Consider the following 19238-nt stretch of genomic DNA (forward strand, 5'->3'; position numbering starts at 1 on the left):
CGGTCCAGGAAAGAACGGCTTTTGGCGGAGCGATTCATAATCTAGGTTCATTGATTTTATTCTCCTGGCACTCTGGAGATACTTTGATTCTATTCAACAACTATTCAGATGAATATGAACGCACGTTCAGCAGAAAATTCTCCCTAACGTTTACCAGAAAAGATCAAACTTGTACATGAAGTAATGTTAAAAACCGGCCTGTCCTTTCTCATCCTTTCCTTTATGCTTAGAAGTCATCAGAAACAAGTATAACAGTGACCTTCAGTTTAAAGCCACAATAATGAGTCTGCAGTTGATGTCCAAAAACAAGCACCTTTAGCACAGCCCTCTGGATCAGGCTCAGGACTTATCAGTCAACCTTATATGGGCATAAGCAAAGCTGATGACTAAACCCAGCCACATCCACACTGAGTATCTGAGTGATGAGGCAGGTAAACAGGAAGTCACGACAGAAGCCGAAGCTTGTGTGTAAGTAGACCAGAGTGATTAATAAATAGGAGGAACGTGGCTGTTGACATTAGGGTGACATTGTGCTCACAAACATCTGTTTTGTTTAGTCAAGACAGGCTGCTCCCCAGGGTTCCTGCTGCTTAGCATTATCAAATCCATGTGGATTAACTGTGTGTGTGTGTGTTTGTGTGTGTGTGTGGGGAGGGGGGGCACACTGCATTACCGTACATGCAAGACTGAATTTGTATGCACATTGAGCATCAGTGCACGGGCATGTGTGTGTCCTAATGTACGAGGGGCTAATTAAGTGTAGCTCTACCACAACACAAACACACACACGAACACGCAGACACACATATATATGTATACACACGCACACACAAACACACACACACTCTCCTTGGGGGATAGAGAGCAGCCGGCAGAGGTTTAGCAAAGAGTCCAGACGTGCGGTTTCTCTCGGGGATGCACGCTGCAGCTCCAGACCTCCTCTGCTCCAGCCGTCCCACTGGGTGCTGTAAGAGAGGGATAGGCAGGAAGTAAACAAGGTGGCCATGGGGACCACACATTTGCTCGGACTCTGTGTGTGTGTACGGTAGAGAGAGAGAGAATGTGTGCATAGTCATGTCTGGAGGGATAAAAGAGTTTTTTACCTGCTTGTTATTCAACACGCCACCCCTCACATCTTTACCTTTTCATCCACTGAAATGAAACATCCTCGCACGAGTGTCAGTCGGAGTTCACCATGCAGGGAAGCGTCGTCGGCAGCGGCGTATTTCCAACGCATGGAAGTCTTGCAACCCAAACGCATCAATCACAAAGAACGTGGAGCGTGGGTACGAGCTGTGATACTTCCACACAAACACCCTTTGGTGTTGGACACGCATGATATTGACACACACACGCTCCTCATGCTATTCATCACATGTAGCGCTCCTAACCTAAATACTTCAGCAAACAAGCCGCGTTGTTCATGGAGCCGTCATATTTATGCAAATGAGTAAGTAGAGCATGGGTACGTGCCTGACTGATTACATTTTTTCCCCCTCCCAACTTTGCCATGTCGCAGCACAATCAGACGTGTGGTGTAATTATGTAAAAACATGCATGCAAAATGTGCATACAAGGAGTCCCATCCAACATAAAACATCAAAGACAAAGCGCCGCTGTTGTCAGAATAATGCATGCATAAACAGAGATTTTATATACATCATAAGAGTATTTTGTTTTCTGTTGGTTGCTGGCAGCAAAGTTGAATGAAACAGAAGAGACAGCGAGCGAGAGGCCACCCTCCCCCGAGAATTAGCCTGCAGATCTCACTTTTCTTCTTCTCCCGACCCTCATGCGGTGAATTGCATTAGCCGCACGCATAGCTGAAGCCATCGATCGTGGCGGAGGCTGAAATTAGCTAATTAATTAGTGCAGGGCTGGGGGGGGGGCGGGGGGCGTACACAGGCAGAGGACTCCATGCAAAAGTCACCCACAAAACAAAGTCCAATCCCCGAAGTCACTCCCAAGCTTGCAGAGATCTCAGGTGGAGAGTCTGGGCCGTGTGCTTTATGTAAATCCAGCCCGTTGAATTATTCATGAGCAAGTGTCATGGGCAGTGTTACTTTGGTATGCAAATGAGGAGACAGGTGGATATGTAAACAGACAGCGACAGGTTTGGCCCAGTGGCTGGTTTAAGAGATCACTGACGGATCAATAAAGTCGTTGGGGAAAAGTGTTTGGTGTGGACGTTTTGTTTATGTATGTGCATGCACCTGCTGGTGTCAGGTACACGTGGACATGTGGGCATTAGGTCAGAGATGTGGGATGGAAACAGAGTGTAAACATTGTTAGTAGGAATAGGGACAGAAAAACAGAGTTTTTTTCAAAAACCTGAGTAATAATAATAATTTCACAGACAAGCAACCAGATTTAACTTCCTTTTTCATTTTCATTTTTTTAAAGGAAGACCCAGATTTTTTTTTCAAGTACAACCAAAATGTTTCTATTTCCTTAATTGACATGTTTTTATTGTAGTTTAGAGTAGATAAGGTTGTCAAGCAACAAGGACAGCCCAATAGATAACACATAACTAAGCAAGAAATACACTAGAAATGAAACTAAAGATGTTTCTGCTCTCATTTGCTTTCCAACACAAAAACACAGATGTTTGTGATTCATTTGATCCAGGCCATTTCACAAAAATCTGAACTTTAGCTTTGGTACTTGTCGACAAATTATAAATGATGAGTTGGCTTTAAACAGATCAATATAAATGTTTTTTTTGCTTTAAGTGTCTTGTGGAGTCTTGGCCATTGTGTGATGTTCCTCACAGTAATGAAAAGTGCAGCTGAGTGTCGGGGGCTAACACGGCACCGTGGGATGGAAATGGCTCAGCGTCTATCAATCAGTGACAAAATGGTGCAGAGCTGTGCGGCGCTCTGGCCACGAGCCGCAGGGTGAGTCAGGAATCCAACCCCCCCACCCCCCACCCCCACCTCGCACAGGGACACACCTACACTCGAGGTCAACACACTTGCTGCTGAGTCGAGCGGCAATGTTTGCAATCCGGCTCTGGAGCTCGATTGAGGGAGAAAAACAGAGAGAGAGCGAGAGAGATACAGATGGAAAGACAACTTGAGAATGGTTAATCCTATTTTCAGAGCTAGAGGGCACTTAAAACACACACGTACACACACACTCACTTTCCTTGTACATTATACGATTATCCGCAGGGGAAATAATGAGATCAGTAAGATCATTCCCTTAGAAAAAGAGATCCATTGAATTTTCATGGCCAGTGCCCCCTGCATGTTAACAGCATTAGGCAAGAAGCAAGAGTATCCCCTGCTCTCTCTTTCTCTCTCTCTCTCTCTTTACAAGTTGTACACCGAGCAAACAATGTACAACTGCAGAGAAAGAATGTCTTTCGAGTCGCCTGGGTCGGCCGAAACCCTGTCTGCCTTTTAGAGGAGTCGCTCAATCGTAGCCCCAAAAATGCATTCAAAGCAAAGAAACATCTCAAATGGAGAAGCAGGAGATGCGTAAATGGTGCGAAACATGAACTCAGCGTGGTAGATGAGGAAAAAGGCCAACAATGAGACACGACTCCCACCGCCAGAGTGTGTGTGAGCGGTGAGCGATTGCCAATCAGGCCAGTTCTGTGTGACATCGGCGTGACTCATATGCCAGTACCGAGCGCCGTCACCATGTCTAGTTTGTGGCAAGTGGTGATTACTGCAACATGCTGTCTCTTTAACTTTGCATGCATGTAAAAAATAATGTGCGCATGTATGATTTATACCCTGAGCCTTAAGGTCTGTTGCATGTTCTGGTTGCCTTGGAAAGACAAAACATCAATCTAAAAAATGGATGAACGTGTGTACAAAGAAATAAAACAACAAATAGTGATGATGAAATCCTCTACAAGTTTATTTCTAACCTTAAATTTAAAATATCAAGCAGATTATTTGTGTATATGCATGAACAGTTCTCACCCAGGTCACCTTCAGACCGTGATGCCACGTCGCAGGTGGAGCTATTGCAGCTTTTGTCCAAACCTGAAAGATGTCTTTGTTCCTCCCTGCTTTTATAATCCCGTGCTTCACAGGCGAACAAAGTGCTTTCCTGTCAAGGCCGATGTTTTAGAATGTGAAGTGCGAGCGTGGGACTGAGGTGCCGGATAGTCAGTCAAACTGGGCAGCTAGTCACCTTTTTCCTCAGCCTCCCTTCCCAGAGTTTACTGCCCTCTATTCGTCATCCGTCTCCCCTTCCTCTCAACTTTCTCTTATGTAAGTAGTTCTCATTAATCACGGCTCTACTCCGACTTGTAAGACTCGTATGGATTTTTGTCAAATTGCTTCTGCCACATAAATCTCACACATATGAGCGCGCGTGTGCGTTCAGCTCACAAACGGGCGATGTGATTAATGTATCTACGTGCGTGTGTACAGTGCATTTCTGACAAATACAGGCGGGCAAAATGGGACATTTGTAAACATGTGGACAAAGAACTCACAACCTTTATTGCTCCAGAACTCGCAGTATCATGCTGGATAAACACTCCACATTCAAGTGCCGATATTTAAAGTGTACAAGTGTTTTTAGTCCTTATTACAGCACAAATATGACCGGGTAGAGAGAAAGAAAACAAGGAGAATTGCACAAGGGGACTCAAACCAAGGACATAACAGTGACAAGTGTTTGCTGTGCTTCTTAACCACCTGAGCCATCTGACGCCACGTTGGATCCATCTCTATTGCAAGTGAAGAGGCAACTACCTTTCTCAACTAGTGGTCAGATGAATGTACTGCAAATGACGTATTTTAAAAATCGGGCTTGGGTAAGCAGTACTTTGTTCCTCTCCACCCCTAGCGTTCCTTCCCCTTTCATCTTTGGCGGAGGATCCTGGGAATGGCTCTGTCACGGCAGCAGGCCGTCATGGGAAATCTATCATTTGACAGCAGGGGGGGGGGTCACAGAGAGCATTGTGGGTAATAACAAGTGACCTGCTCACAGTGGAAAGGTATCATTCATACTTCCTCCGTGTCACACCAGCTCCTGGCTTCTGTGGCCTACTTTGCGGGTGAAAACAGTTCATCACCGGACCGACTGGACGCGCAGGCATGACTGATGGGAGCAAACAGCTGGTGAGAAACATTCGCTGCTGCAGCCGTCCTCAGTCTACAGGGGATGACATGTTTCTCCCAAGACTACAGCCCGGTCTTTTTTAATGGTAAATTAAAACCCACCGTTAAATCAATGAAATCTTACTGTTGTAGTCGTACCCCTCTTGCCTCACAGCCAGAAAATCCGGTGTTCAAACCCAAAATCAACCCTAGTCCTTGCAAAGTTGTTAGAAATTACAGCTGCGGTTTAATCAATTAATCAATTACAATCAGACAAATGTTGGTGTGTGTGACATCGCCCATGCAAGGAGCACACAGACCATTTCAGAGCAATATAAAGAGACATTACAGTAACTCCACTACATTCCCCAGCACAAGGTTTCTACCTGAATATGCATCGTCTACAAATTCATTTAAAATAAACGGATTCCCGTCAGAAAACGTTGCATCCGACGCATGAAAAGTGGCGGCGGGATCAGGCGGTGACAGCGGTATGCGCCTGTGTGTCCATCCTCCCTCTGTGAAAGCAATAAAATGTAACGGTAATGATATCATCCTCGGGGGTGTGATCGCCAGCAAGAATAAACGCTGATAGAATTTATATGATCACAATTAAATCAAAGTTATTGCAGGAGTTTCCTTATGAACTTGTTTATTTGTTCCATCCACAGCACATAAAAAAGTTGGCCCTCAATCCCTCGGCACATTCGTAAAATAAATATGAAATAGAAATCAATTTAACAAAGCCCTAACTGCTATTCCTAAGACACCATTTCCTGCAGTTGCGCTGGAAAAAATAAAATTTAAAGACAATAAAAAAGTCATAAATTGTGGATATCAAATAGCTTCCTCTAAGGTTTATGGTTGAATTCCCCTCGCTGATGTGATTTTGAGTCGTTATTTCCCACCAGTGAGCATAAATGGGGAAAGGAATTCATATTAAAACGGCATACCTGATGTTTGATGTTGGAGAAGTGATCAATGATTTCATTAATTAGCTTTACGTATTTGAGCTCGGGGAGTAGTAGCTCAGATGTTCTCTTTCTCATGCAGCCAGACTCAGACTTCCCTCTGCAACCTGCGCCTGGAGTTCTTCGGCACTCGTACATGCTGCGGGTTTGGTCTGCCCTGGGCCATCTTGCCTCCCTCGTTTGAACATGACAGGCAGGCACAGTGGACCTTTGATTTTAGGCACATGCCCCATGGTTATCACAGGTTCCCCCCCTAGAGAGAGATTTAGGTTGGAGGTCACGTTTCTGCATCTTTAACCGGAAGATAACGACCAGATAAGGTGATGTCGACCGGATTGCCATCGATACGTGTACATTTGAGGCCTAACATTTAGATATTGAACAAGTAATCCTTTACTCAGTAGAAGTACTAATGATTCGGGATATGGTGGTGGGATTCAAAATTGACTATTAAAGCCCTGCTTTGAGAGTTCTAATCAAGAAATATCGACAAAGATGTCCAAAGTGTTTCGCTGTGAGCAACCATGTGAAGACACTTCTATAGAATTTGTCACAAGATCATTAGAATCTTCCAACTGCCGCCCATAAGTAGCAATTTGAATTATTGTGATATTGTGGTATGGCTGTAGTCCAGCTAAATCAACAGTTTGGACGGAAACTCAGAATCCATCCTATCAATGCACATCAGTAAAAGTAAGCTTATTATATTTCCATCAGAAATGTAGTAAATTACAAGTAGAAAGTAACTCAATATACAAATGTAAGTACCTCAGTTCTACTTAACATAATTACAGTTCTTGATTTCTGAATATCTAACAGAAATCTTAAAGAAGCTTTGAGATCTATGTATCTGTTGTGCAGAGTAATAACTTCATGGTTTTAGATAAGTGATATCAGTGCAGCTGCTCATATAGTTTTATCACAGTGCCTCTTCATCTTGTTCATCTTCGGAATATTCAGTCAGGGTTTCATTTGGATTCATTCAAAACAACACAAGAACCCATTGGTATGCATTGCCTAAACCAGTGGTTCCCAAACTTTTTTTTTCGCGCCCCCCTTACTGTGTATAGATCAGTTAAGTTTTTCACAGATAAGTTTTTCACCCCCCACTTTGGGAACCACTGGCCTAAACATTAATTACATTAAAATCCACTCTAATTAGTCTTTAATACCCATTCTCTCAACAGAAGAATTAATAGGACTCACTGATTATTCCACACCAGGCAATTCAAAACTACTTCAGAGACGACATGAGAACGAGCGCCACCATTTGCATATCAACGTGATTCAAAGCTTGTTGTCTCTCAGAAGCGACGTCCTTTGAAGACAGAATGCCGCGCATCCAAATGGCGCCAAAACAATGATTCTCCAGGTTCTCCAGGTTCTGTTTTTCCAACGCTTGTTTTGGGCAGCAGTATAACTCATCCTGTAACTCAACGCACGTGCTCTAATATCCCTGACAGTTGCCAGTCAAACTTACCGGCACGGAATTTTATGATGCATTGTAGTTTCTATTGAGATGCCATTAGCGGTTCGGAGGTGCAGGAGAGACGGCGGCGGCATGCTGTTAATCAGAGCGCGGGGAACTGAGTGGAATGGATCTCTAATTACCTCGCCTGTAATCGCCTCATACATCACCCCGGACGTATAGGCAACAAAGGAAACATGCGCGGCGTCAACATAGTGGCAAACTTGCACACCAACATACTGTACACACACACACACACACACACACACGTTAGGAACAGCTGTCGTGTTAGCAGGAAAGGCCAGCATGTCACTTTGGGCTCATCACGGTGAGTGGGTTTTGAATATGTTCGTTTGCGCAATCACGTCAACCCACTGGATGAATGAGAGGGTTTAATTCCCCATCTTGTATCATTTCAACAGGTTACAAAGCAGGAACACACACACAAACACACACACATAAATCTGTCTGCTTTAAATAACAGCTATATGGACGATTGGCAGGATATAACAGCTGATGATTGGAATTTACACAGCATCTGCTTGTTATGGTGAGAGAACTGCAACATGGAAGAAGCTGGAGTGTTATGTAATGATTTCCTTTTTTGTTATCTACCCCAAAAAAGCTGTATTCGAATAGATAATTACATTTAAAATTGCAATATATGTACTTGTGCAATATTTGTTTACGCTGATGTATTTATAAGCATTATTATGTTGATGCTATTGTTAAGAATTTGCCCGGACTGTAAATGTCCTTGGCAGTTTGAGAATGTGCGAAATGGCTCCTGATGGCGCTTTCACAGCAATTAAAACATCTGCAATAGATTATTATGCCACGTTATTCCACATATAAACATAAATGAAACCAAATGCACTATTTTCAGTTTTACCATGTTATATTTTAATTTCTGCAGAGACAAAAATGACAAGCAATTTATTTACACAAACCTGTACAAAAGCAAATTAAATTATGTAAAATATCTCATAAATAGAAGTGGACTTGCGTTCAATACACTTTGCCATGTTCAGCTAAGCTGCGTGCATAGTGACTCATATTAAACGATGATAAACTTGTTCCTCGAATTCTATATCAACATCCAAGTCGCAGGACAAATAGTAATGGTTAATATTACAAATCTCATTACACACTGTGAATGCTATACGAGTATGGGAGGAGACGTGACCGAACACACACCTCAGGAAGGAACGGTTGATCCGATACTTTAGGAACTATCTGCGGTTAGCTGCTGTTTTTTTGTTTGCTTCCACCTCATCTCACAGCATCACTTTGCAGCGTCGCAGGGTTTCGCAGGTGCCCTAGGAATGCGTGAGTGTGTGCCACGGCGCTCTCCTGAGGTGTGTGTTCTGTCAGCCCCTCTCCCTTGCAGCTTTTTTTTTTTTCTCCTCCACTTCCAGCCCTCCCGGATAACCGTCACATTAGCATTTTTATCTCCAGGCTCCCTCAACTCTGAGCAGTCAAATGTCTCCAAGCAGTTTTTCCCCTCTGTACTTCTAATTTCAGTCCTGGAGCTTGATTCATGCACAAAGATTACTTGACCTCTGTTGTCGTACATGTACATGAATGGAACACGACAGGAAAATCCATTATATCATTATCATCACTACCAACAAGCAACTTTTGAATTGACTCATTCCGTAACACAACGCACTATGCTAGGAATTAACAATATAATCGATCCCCATTGAAGATTTGCTGAGTTAGACTGAGCCTCACTGACATTTGACTGGTCGTCCACCAACATGCCTTTGACATCATGGGATTTCATCCAAGATATGCAACTTTTCTTCATTTCCTTCTTAAATGCCACCCCATCTATAGTAAGCATGTCAACGAAATTGTTTATGCACCATTCCAAACCAACATTTAACCATACCGATTGGTATAAAAAGGCACAATTGCATATTTGCATTCACTCTAGTTTTTTTATGTTTTTGTTTTTTTGTTCCTTTTTTCAGAAGCACTCTAAATATACAAAGTGGCACCAGATAAAGAAAAACTAAAGAAAAACACATAGTACATTGTTGTGGACATCTCTACGATTTTTGACTGTCATCGTATAACAAATCAGTGTGTGGGGTTAAAAAGCAAAATGCGTGATGTACAAATATGAATAAAAAAATCCTAATTCCATGGTAAAAAGTTGGATGTTGGATGAAACGTATGAAAGATTTGAGTGTGTGAAAATAAGAAACCTTGAGCAGGATTTGATTAAGTATGAAAACAATGGTACGGTCTTAACTGATCTACTAAGTTGTACTACATGGCTAATGTTTCTTTAGGTATAACAAAAGCAAGCAACAAGGTGGATTTCCATGTTTACAGGGATAACATTTTTTTGTACATTTTGTTTTACAGTTTTTTTCTTCCTTCCCAGTAAGTGAAGTAAGTTCCCATTAAACGTGCAGTAAAAAGTAAATATTTATGTATACAGTTGATAAGTATAGGAGCACTTTCTTTCGAACAACGAGTAGTACTTACAGACTATAGATTGCCGGTATGCAGGAAAAGCTGCTCCGGTCAAACCAAAAAAGGGGTTTTGCTAACAATACAAAAAGGTTCCATTGCATCTGATATTCTTTTGCGTCGTTACAGTCATGAGATTTTGCGCCTCTGTAACTGCAAACATGAACGATCACCGTAGATATGGAGGCACAACATCTCAACTTTGCGGTTTGTCTGTGTTATGTGGTCATTAAGCGTCAGCTCCCGGGGTGGGGGGGCACCCAAATGGTTCCATCTCAATCCTTTGTTTAAAAGTTTGCCTGTGTACTTAAAGCAAAGTTGACCGGGAAAGCTTTTTTTTTTTGTCAGTGTCGTGTTTCTGGAATGGGAAATGCTTCATCCACCTGTGCGCGAAGCTTTGGTTTCACTTTGATCGTGTGTTCCAGATGTGTGACCTAAGCTCCCTTTGCATCTTGCACACGACAGATGTTGAATCTGATTGTTCTCCATTGAGCCGATTCGTACATTCATGCTCAAAGATGCCGTCTAGTGGCGGTAAAAGGGTTCTCGGAGCGCTATATGTGTGGGTTAATGTCACCTTGAAGGCTTTGAGAAGAAGTGAAAAAGAAGTTGATGCCTATTGATCACATGTACATGATATTTATTGCTCTGTCTATCACATAACAAAAAGTAATAACAGTAAAAAGCTGTCCTTGCAGCTGTAATAGGACCAGCTTGGCCATATTAACGTCCTCCTAAACCTATTATTAGTGTACAACCATACACTGTAAATACGGTCTGTACACACATACTATATACTGCATATCTGGCCCATACATGTACAATTTCGACTCCACCTCAGCTATTTTAATCTCTGCATGCCACACACTGTGCTTACCCAGGTCTTTCAGTCAGACAGTACAGCAGTGCCACCGGTCTTGGCTTAATCTGTCTGTCTGCCTCTTTCTCTATGTGTTCGCGTGTGTGCGTTTGTTGGCGCGCGATCAAGAGAAAACCGGTCAAAGTGTCAGAACTCGATATAAACAGTAGCATCTTGCCAACTGGCTGCAATGTGATGTGATCCAAGTATGCACAACCATGTACACGCATGGATAACGCGATGACACTACTAAGAACTTGCATCTTGTGAGTGGTTTTTGGTCTCCGACTCGCCAACAAAGACAAAGAATGAGAGACTGAAAAAGATAGAGACAAAAGGGAATGAGAGCAATAAGCGTTGTTGCTGTGGTCCGATGATTATGTACAAGGAGTAACTTCACTTGCGTAGAGTACACATTCACACACTGGTGCGTTAGAATCAGTCATCATATGTTCATCGTGTTACACCAGTGGGATGTGACCAACGCTTTGTAGCAAAATTCATTGGCTCCCCTTCCAGGCCAAGAATCTTGGAGTGTTGTTTCTGGACGGAATAATTAAAGCTGAGTCTTTCCTGACCATATAGATAGGGTCTTTTTAAGACTGTAGAGTTTTGGTCTCCTTTTGGACAACCTTCATCACCCGTGGAAAGATGATCCATAGACAGGTCCACAGGATAGAGACCACGATTATGTCCAGGATAGTTGCAGCCAGAGAACCTTGTAGCCATTGACTTGCACTATCCTAAGTTTTAAAAAAAAGGGCATAACCAGACACACTTAAAAGTCAAAATAGTCCACATGTACATGTACATTTGTCTCTAGAAAAAAAACAATCAGGAAAAAAATGGTCTCTTTTGTACAGCGTCATCTTTAAGGAGGTTAATGGGAGGCATCGGATAATGCATGCATGTACTGTATATGTAAAATGAGTTGAGTATTGTACAGATTGACCGTCAGGCAGCAGGTCATGTACCAACAGCCCGACACGCCAGCAGAAGAGCCTCATCCCAAATCCCATCGTTGCCCTCAAACTCTTTTTCATTCTCCTCCTCCTTTCTTCCAAGTCATGGCCAGAATTAGCACATTAAAAATGGTTCTATGTTGATATATCCACCTAGATTTGTCATTAAGAAGCTGTCGTTTAAGTCTTTGGAGAAAGTTTAGTTCTATTTTGCACAGACCGAGGGTGGGTAAAAGCTTCTAGAGCTGAAATGGTGGTGGGTAAGCAACTACACTTATTGTTATGTTATAATGCCATGTCTTGTGGCACAGCAGGTGCAACTTAACCCTCCCAGCTCACAGGTACACCTCCCGTCGTGTAAGAGTACCACACGACGTGGGCTTGTACTCCCCAGTTGGGGCCAAAGGGATCTCCTCAGTAGGGTGGCCCAGCACCTCCTCCCCGCTTCCAGGTGAACCGTAGGAAGGTGAGCCAAAGGCCTCATAGGAGGAGGAGGAGGAGGCCATCTTCTTGTTGAGCAGATTGCGATTGCGGTCGCCCATCATGTGGGCACCAGTGGGGTCTCCATTGGCCATTGCGGCCATGGGGAGGGTCTCTTGGCTGCCGGGCTGCTCGGTGCTGCTGCTGCCACTGCCGTTGCCGCTCATGAAAGTGGAAAGCTTTGGTTGTTGGGGGTTGGTTGACTTGGATGGCCTCCGCTCAGGCGACGTGCGCACAGGCATCCAACAGGAGTCCGAGTGGCCGTACTCGTCGCATTCCCGGGTGCACTTGCCCGTCATGGCTACGTCAGGCAAGGGCCGGGAGTCTAAATGGGGCACAAGAGAGAAGAGAGAAACATTCAGGGACATTGTTGGTTTCATTATAGTGGGATATGAAATATATAAACATCTTTTACTAAATGATTTCCCTAACACTGATGTCTAGTGTGGTAAACTGTATGTCACATGAGATTGGGTGTTATGAATTCCTCCATTAGATGCGTGAGTTTGTATTTTATCCTCCCTAATGAGATAATCATCGCATCTGAATGTAGACACTTTGATGGAGAAGGTAGAAATTAACGAACAATGAAAATTGTTCCCAATGGTTAACCCAGGCTTCTACTGTCAAAGTAAGTTCTGACTTTTCTCCCTAGTGCAAGTTGTTGAGGTTGCTTTGATTTCATGCAGAACCCATACCACATGACAGAAACGGTAACAGAAAGCAACAACGAAAACAAGACTCCACTGGCTACGACAACAGCCTCAAACTAAAAACAGTGGCGTGAATCAGAATTGAAATAAAGTCATGTCATGCTTCACAACGTGTTTGTGCTGAGAGGAAAGGGAAGGGTGGGGCAGCGATGAAAAGGTCTAAATTTCGAACATGCACGGTTTAGCCTTCTCTTTGTGTGTGTGTGTGATGTGTGTGCGCTTAGGTCCAGGTGAGGACGTTTGTGAAATGGGAGCCCAACAACACCGTAATTCCTTATCTGGTGATTGACAGATGGCAATCACAGTCTGATCTAAAGTAGCTCAATAGCTTTGTGGGGCTCAAGTGCCCTGGTATCCTCTTAAATCCACTATTAAGGGTTTTAACCAATTATCTATCTGGGCGCTGGCCTCAGATTAGCTACTTGTACTGTATTATTCTGGAAAGCAAATAAAGTGCTTACAGAAAATTGCACAGAACAACAGCTTGGACAGAAAGCTACACTGCAATGGTTTATTCCAATGCAATCTGTCAGAGATAATTAATCCCATGTGGAACAGCAAAATGGATAAATTTCGCAATGTAAGACGAAAACCTTAGAGAAGGACGTGAAGGGGGTTTGACTCAAAGTGCTGTGCTACACATTACAGTGCCAAAGTTAGGAATAGTGCCAGTGTTCTAAAGATGCCATGCTAGATGTCATTTATTTTAATGGCCTGATGCAAAGTATGGAAAACCAAAATCAAGCAAGAGCGAGGGTGAGTGCAAACCAAGCCAAGCATGCCTTTGCCCTTAGTAAATATAAGTTTGGACCATGGCTTACTTTTAATGCTCTTTTTCTCCTGTAAAAGAAAAAAAGAACACAAATCACTCTTGGTCTTCTGAAAAATAAATATCCACACTTTATAAGAAACCTTGATGTATTGAAACGAACTAAAGGACATGTTGTCAACAACACCAACAAAAGTGGGGACTGGGGACACAATGCAGCAGAGACACAGACAGCAAAGAAAGAGGATATAGGAAAAGGAGAATGAGAAGCCACCAGGGTCCTTTTTGATCAGATTTCAATCAGAAACCGAAGGCCCTTCAGAAAAGCCTTCAGCGTGTTTCTAGAGGTCTCATTTCTACAGAGTATCTATTGAAATCCATTTTTCTGCTACACGTTTTCTTTGCAAAGTATCCACTCCTTAGACTAACACAGCTGGTGCCACAGAATGAAAAACAGACAAAGTGACCATTATTAGTTGAAACTGTTGATTAGTTCTGTCTAATGACACTTGAATGGCTAAATGAACTGGAATGTAGAGAAAGATCAGATTACAGATATAATAGATATCTAACATGCCAGCTGAGACGGCGCAATGGCAACTGAGGCTAGAACAGTATGGGACGTGCAATGAAACATGTCCCTGCGGTTGAATGAGATGTCAAAGAGGCAAGCGGACACCAGCTACTGATCTTCTCGCTCATTTACATATACAATTGAGCCTTCAGGTCTGCCCGCAATGCACAGCAACTCTCCTGTGACCTCAGCACCTTGCTGCTAAATGCACATCCAATCACATCCTCAACCCTGTGGTCGCATTCAGATAAACTAGTAAAGAATCAGCAGGGGGTCCTCCGGGCTGATGCCTTTTTGGGCTTTCTTCAGCTCTTTGGGGGCTTTGAGACAACCTTCAGCACATCCGACGCTCGACCGGTGAGCCGGTGATGTGGTTAGCCGGCGCTGTCTGTGTTGTATGTGCTGAGGACGGGCTCATTATTTCCTCGCCACGGTCCATTGACTCCGCAGGCTTGCTAAAAATGAAGAGGCTTTCCGCTGGGTTAATGAATTGGACTGCCACATAAAAGAGAAATCCTCTGCTTTTTTCTCTGTCTCTCTCTGGGCGTCACTCCCCCCTGAGGATGGGCATCAATATATGTACTTTAAACCCACTTATATCCAACTGTCCCTTTTGCAGTGGCCAAAGTACTGTAGAGCCAGAGAGCACAGTCAGGACTAACCTGTGCTTTTGTGGGAAGCTGCTAAGCTGACTTTGATGTTCACTCAACATTGGTCTCTTCTGCAGCTATGCTTCAAAATGTACAATGTGTGTAACTGAAATGATCTGCAGCAAGTTATGGGATAACCCTGTAGAGTAAGAACAAACATTAAACTATAGCTGCATTATTTAGATAAAAGTAGATGAGTTGTAATTTGTTAAAATATTCCGATGCAGAACGTAGCCTGAGCTGCTTCCGTACATACCCATAGGCCCTTCAAGACCCAATTCAGAATTCAGGATGTAGAAAATATCTTCAAAGAAAAGCCCTTAGAGCACATACATAGCACAGTAGCAGGCTTTTGTTACTTATTCACAAACATCCCGGGAGGCCACACCACCAACCACAACATAACATAATACAAGTGGGTCACTTGCTGTGTTAAAAAGCATCACTGTCCTACTGAGAGCCGCAGAGCCCAGTACAAGGAGGCCCTCCAACCCAGGTTGCGTCCCCGGGGCGGAGGCCTTGTTATTTGGGCTGCAGAGCCAGAAACAGTGGCACAGTCTGGGTGCCACAGGCGGGCCCACTATCTCTGTCCCTGGAAGAGAAGTGCTTCATGCCCACGGGGGGAGATGGGGGCATGAAGCACTCATAATGGCTGCATTACCAGCCAATGCCCCTGTTTTTTAGATTTGCTCAAAAGAGGCTTCCGGAAGAGTGAGCAAGGGCGACAATGGCGGGTCAGGGAGTGATTGGCAGATGGGTTAGAGGGCCAGCGAGCGGAACGGAAGAGCAGCAGCTTTTCCCTGAGATGTAATTTCATATGGACAAAAGTCCTGCCGCTTCGCCGTAGTGATGATCACCCACTGAGACGCTACTGTACATCAGCGCTCGGAGACGTTTCTGCCTTCTACTGTGCCGCTTTGTGTGTGGCGGTGCATGGACATTATTTGTGTACGTGCGTCAAGTCTATTTGCATATTCAATGTTGCCTGCAACTTAGGCAGGCTTGCTGAAAGTGGGCCAGAAGCTGCACTGATTTGTACTTAGCTGGCTACACTCAGCTATCAGAAGAGCTTTCACTGTGTTATCATCCAAGGAACTGCAGTGCAGGAGCAATTTGATGAAGTGACTTTAGCGTGCACTAGGGTGCCGCAGTGTCACCCATTATGCCACCCAAGCAGGGGCATCAGAGTAGTGCACCAAAATAGGTGAACGATGATGTAAAAGTCCTTGCTCCTCCGGCCAAGCGCGATATAGCATCTCAGTCCACTGCACATACCACTCTTGTGATGTGTGCTTCCCACACTACCCTCTCTCGTCCTGTCCACTCAGATTATGCTAAGAATCACTGATACACAGACTGAAGCTCTGTGACCTTCTGCCCCCTCTTTTCCAGCTGGTAGATTCAACCCAAACAGCTGAGGCACTGGGAGGACTGAAGGGAAGGTGAAAGAAACGGAGAGAGGGGAAATGAAACGGAGATGATTGCCAGCGTGCATTTGTGTGTAAGCGTGTGTGCGTGCGTGTTCGGCTTCTGCGCTGTGTCTTTGACAGACATTGCAGTTGGCTGGACAGCAGATAGGGGTCAGAGCAGCGAGAGTGGGAGGGAGAGGGCATGAGGGAGAGAATAAAGACAGGAATGATATAGAGAGGGAGGGGGAGAAAAAAGAATAAATGGAGAGTCAAAGACAAGGAGAGAGAGAGAGAGTGTGTGCTGAGTATAGCAGGGTCAGGGCCTGGGAGGAAGGAAACAGCAGATTGAGTGGAGAAGACAGCATGGCTGCCTCTGGGCCGTCACAGGCCAAACACACTGCCAAAGAGAACAGCATAGAGGAGAGGAGAGAAGGGGAGACAGAGGAGAGGAGAGAAGAAAGAATTGAGGACAAGAGCAAAGACGGCAAGAGCAGAGAAAAGGAGAGGGCAGCGGCAGTGGAGGAGAAAAAGGCAGATGAGACTGTGAAGTAGGAGAACAGGAGATGCACTGTAGAAAACTGTTGGTATCATGTGGCCTCATGTCATTCCACGCACAAACATTCACACATATTACCTCATCAACCAAGGACCCTGATTTAGACGATGTAACCATTTATCTCCCTAACAATGAAGTCCTTTGTCCAGGTAGACACTCACCTCTCCACTTCACTCCACTAATCCAATACAACCAACATTCCACCCTATTCCACACATTTGGGAAGCTAAAAATGGACTTTTGATGAAATTTACATCCATCTCACACAATTCCAATTTAAGGTCGCAATGACTTTATCTTGATCGAGGTTAAAGACACTTTAAGGCTGTGAGGAAGCAGCACTAGAGGGCGCCTGTGTGAGAGTGGCAGCATCCTTTAAAGTGGGCTTGCGTTTGCCTTGCGTCTCTCATTAAAGGCCTCCCGTGTGCGGACACGACAGAGCAATTGGCGTGAAGATGACAAGTCTACATTGCTGGGTGTCACACAGATTACTCTGTGCAGCTGAGCGAGGGGGAAAATGAAATATTTATCCTCAAAAACCAGCTGTCCAAAACACTGCGGCTTTCATGAGAAAATTGGGAAAAAAGAGAGAGGAAGCAGCAAGGGAAGGCAACAAAAGACAACTAACACAGACTGATATCAAATAGACAGATGGCAAAGAGCTACAACTTGGTCTCAGTTTCTCTTTCTCCACTTTTTCAACTCATTTTCACCTCTAATAAGGCTTCGTTTAATTAGGTGAAACCCGGGCTAGCGACTAATTAGGATGTGAGAGTGACTGGTGTGTGGCTGCCTCCCTTTGCAAGGCCCCGTGGCGTCGCCTCCAAGCCGAGAGGTCCTCGGCATCAAAGTCAGACAGACGCTCGACACTGCCGGATTCACATACGACTAAAGGTGGCTGTGGGGAACGAAAGGCAGGAGGGAAGGAAGGAAGGAAGGAAGTGGGGGGAGGAGAAGGAAGGAAGGGAAAGGCTGAGGGCGAGAAACGAAGGTGAGGGAGGATGTGTTCCTGAGAAGGAAAAAGAAGAGGTGCTACATTATTAACGCGGCGGCGGCAAGTTCAGACAGAACAATATCCACAGGAAAAGGGGATATTTGTCTTTCTCTCGCCGAGATGTTTGCCAGACAATTAAGGGGGGACAGAAGAGGAGAAGACAGGGGAAAATGAGAAGGAAAGGGGGGGAGTCCTGGGATATGACCTTTGAAAATGCACGTCACAGCGTGCACGGCCAGCAGTGATTGATGTGAATTGATGGCAGTAGCGTCAGCAGCGGCGGTTTTTGCAGTAAGGACAAGTCAGATGTGAACGTCCGAGTTTATTCAAACCTCAAATATTGTATGTAACCCCTATCACCAAAGTGAGGCAGCGGGTAACACATGAATCCCTTTCACTATTGTTCTGTACATAAAAGCTGAAGTCCCCACTTGACCCACATCGTCCCTTTTGCCATGCCAACGTGTATTCGCACAGAGGGGCCAAACCTTTTTGGCTTTCTCCGCACCGCTCGGGCCAGCTGCAGGAATGCTGTTCAAAGTGGCAGCGGGTGATCTATTCTCCGCTCTCTGAGCTTCTTGAAGTATTTACAGCCCAGCGAGGATGACTAAGGGGAATAATCGGAACCCCCCCGCCGCGTCTGGAGAAGGGTGAAGTGCACGACGGCGCAAAGAGGAACAAATAGAATCCTGGTCGAGTTTGGGCGATGAGCTGCCGCCTGCTCTCGCCTCGCTTTTTTGAAATGTCCAAACCTCTGTGTAGAGCAAAGACTCTGCCCATTCAGTACTGACAGGAAGTACTTTCTGCTTAGATGAAGGTATGAAGCCTATTTGCCTGTGCGACACACTCAAAAGCGAGGTGGATTAGCGCACAGGAAGGAACTGGGACGAGGGGAAAGAGTCAGTCGGCCTCCGGTTCCGCCTTCATCTCCGTGTTCTCTCATTACGTAAGTTGGTTACGGGTAAGATATGGCTTTTCTCTTTCAGCGGGGTCAACAGCGTTTCTGGAGTAATGAGTTGTACTGCAGACTGCTCCTGAGGTGATTAATTGAGGAGAGATTAACTAGCATAATTTCATTCCGGTGACGATTGCTCAGCCAATTATCAAATGTGGACTTGCACACATCCTCTCTCTCCCTCTCTCTCTCTATCTCTGTCTATTTGAACAGTCGTGCTTGGGGATACAGTACGACCCCATAAATGAACCATTGCCCTGTGCGTCACGCTCCCCCATTTGTCTTGCACGCACATACACACTCACACACAAATTGTCATAAACAG

At 44.6% G+C, this 19238-nt stretch overlaps 1 protein-coding gene across 3 annotated transcripts in view; it reads right to left on the minus strand.

The window, feature by feature from the left end:
• Nucleotides 1-9237: 9237 nt before the first annotated feature.
• pcdh7b (protocadherin 7b) overlaps nt 9238-19238 on the minus strand; it is a 96328-nt gene continuing 86327 nt past the window's right edge. For 2 of the 3 annotated variants that reach the window (XM_076161443.1, XM_076161434.1), the window contains exon 3: nt 9238-12618. In XM_076161443.1, the coding sequence (XP_076017558.1) occupies nt 12149-12618 (470 nt within the window). In that variant the 3' untranslated portion in view covers nt 9238-12148. Of the gene's footprint in view, nt 12619-13827; nt 13847-19238 lie in introns of all 3 variants that reach the window. The other variant, XM_076161451.1, reaches the window with a different exon arrangement.

The sequence above is a fragment of the Genypterus blacodes genome, unplaced genomic scaffold (assembly GCF_046128005.1).
Source record: "Genypterus blacodes isolate CSIRO-AG114 ecotype Tasmania unplaced genomic scaffold, CSIRO-AGI_Gbla_v1 ptg000011l_1, whole genome shotgun sequence".
Classification (NCBI taxonomy): Eukaryota; Metazoa; Chordata; class Actinopteri; order Ophidiiformes; family Ophidiidae; genus Genypterus; species Genypterus blacodes.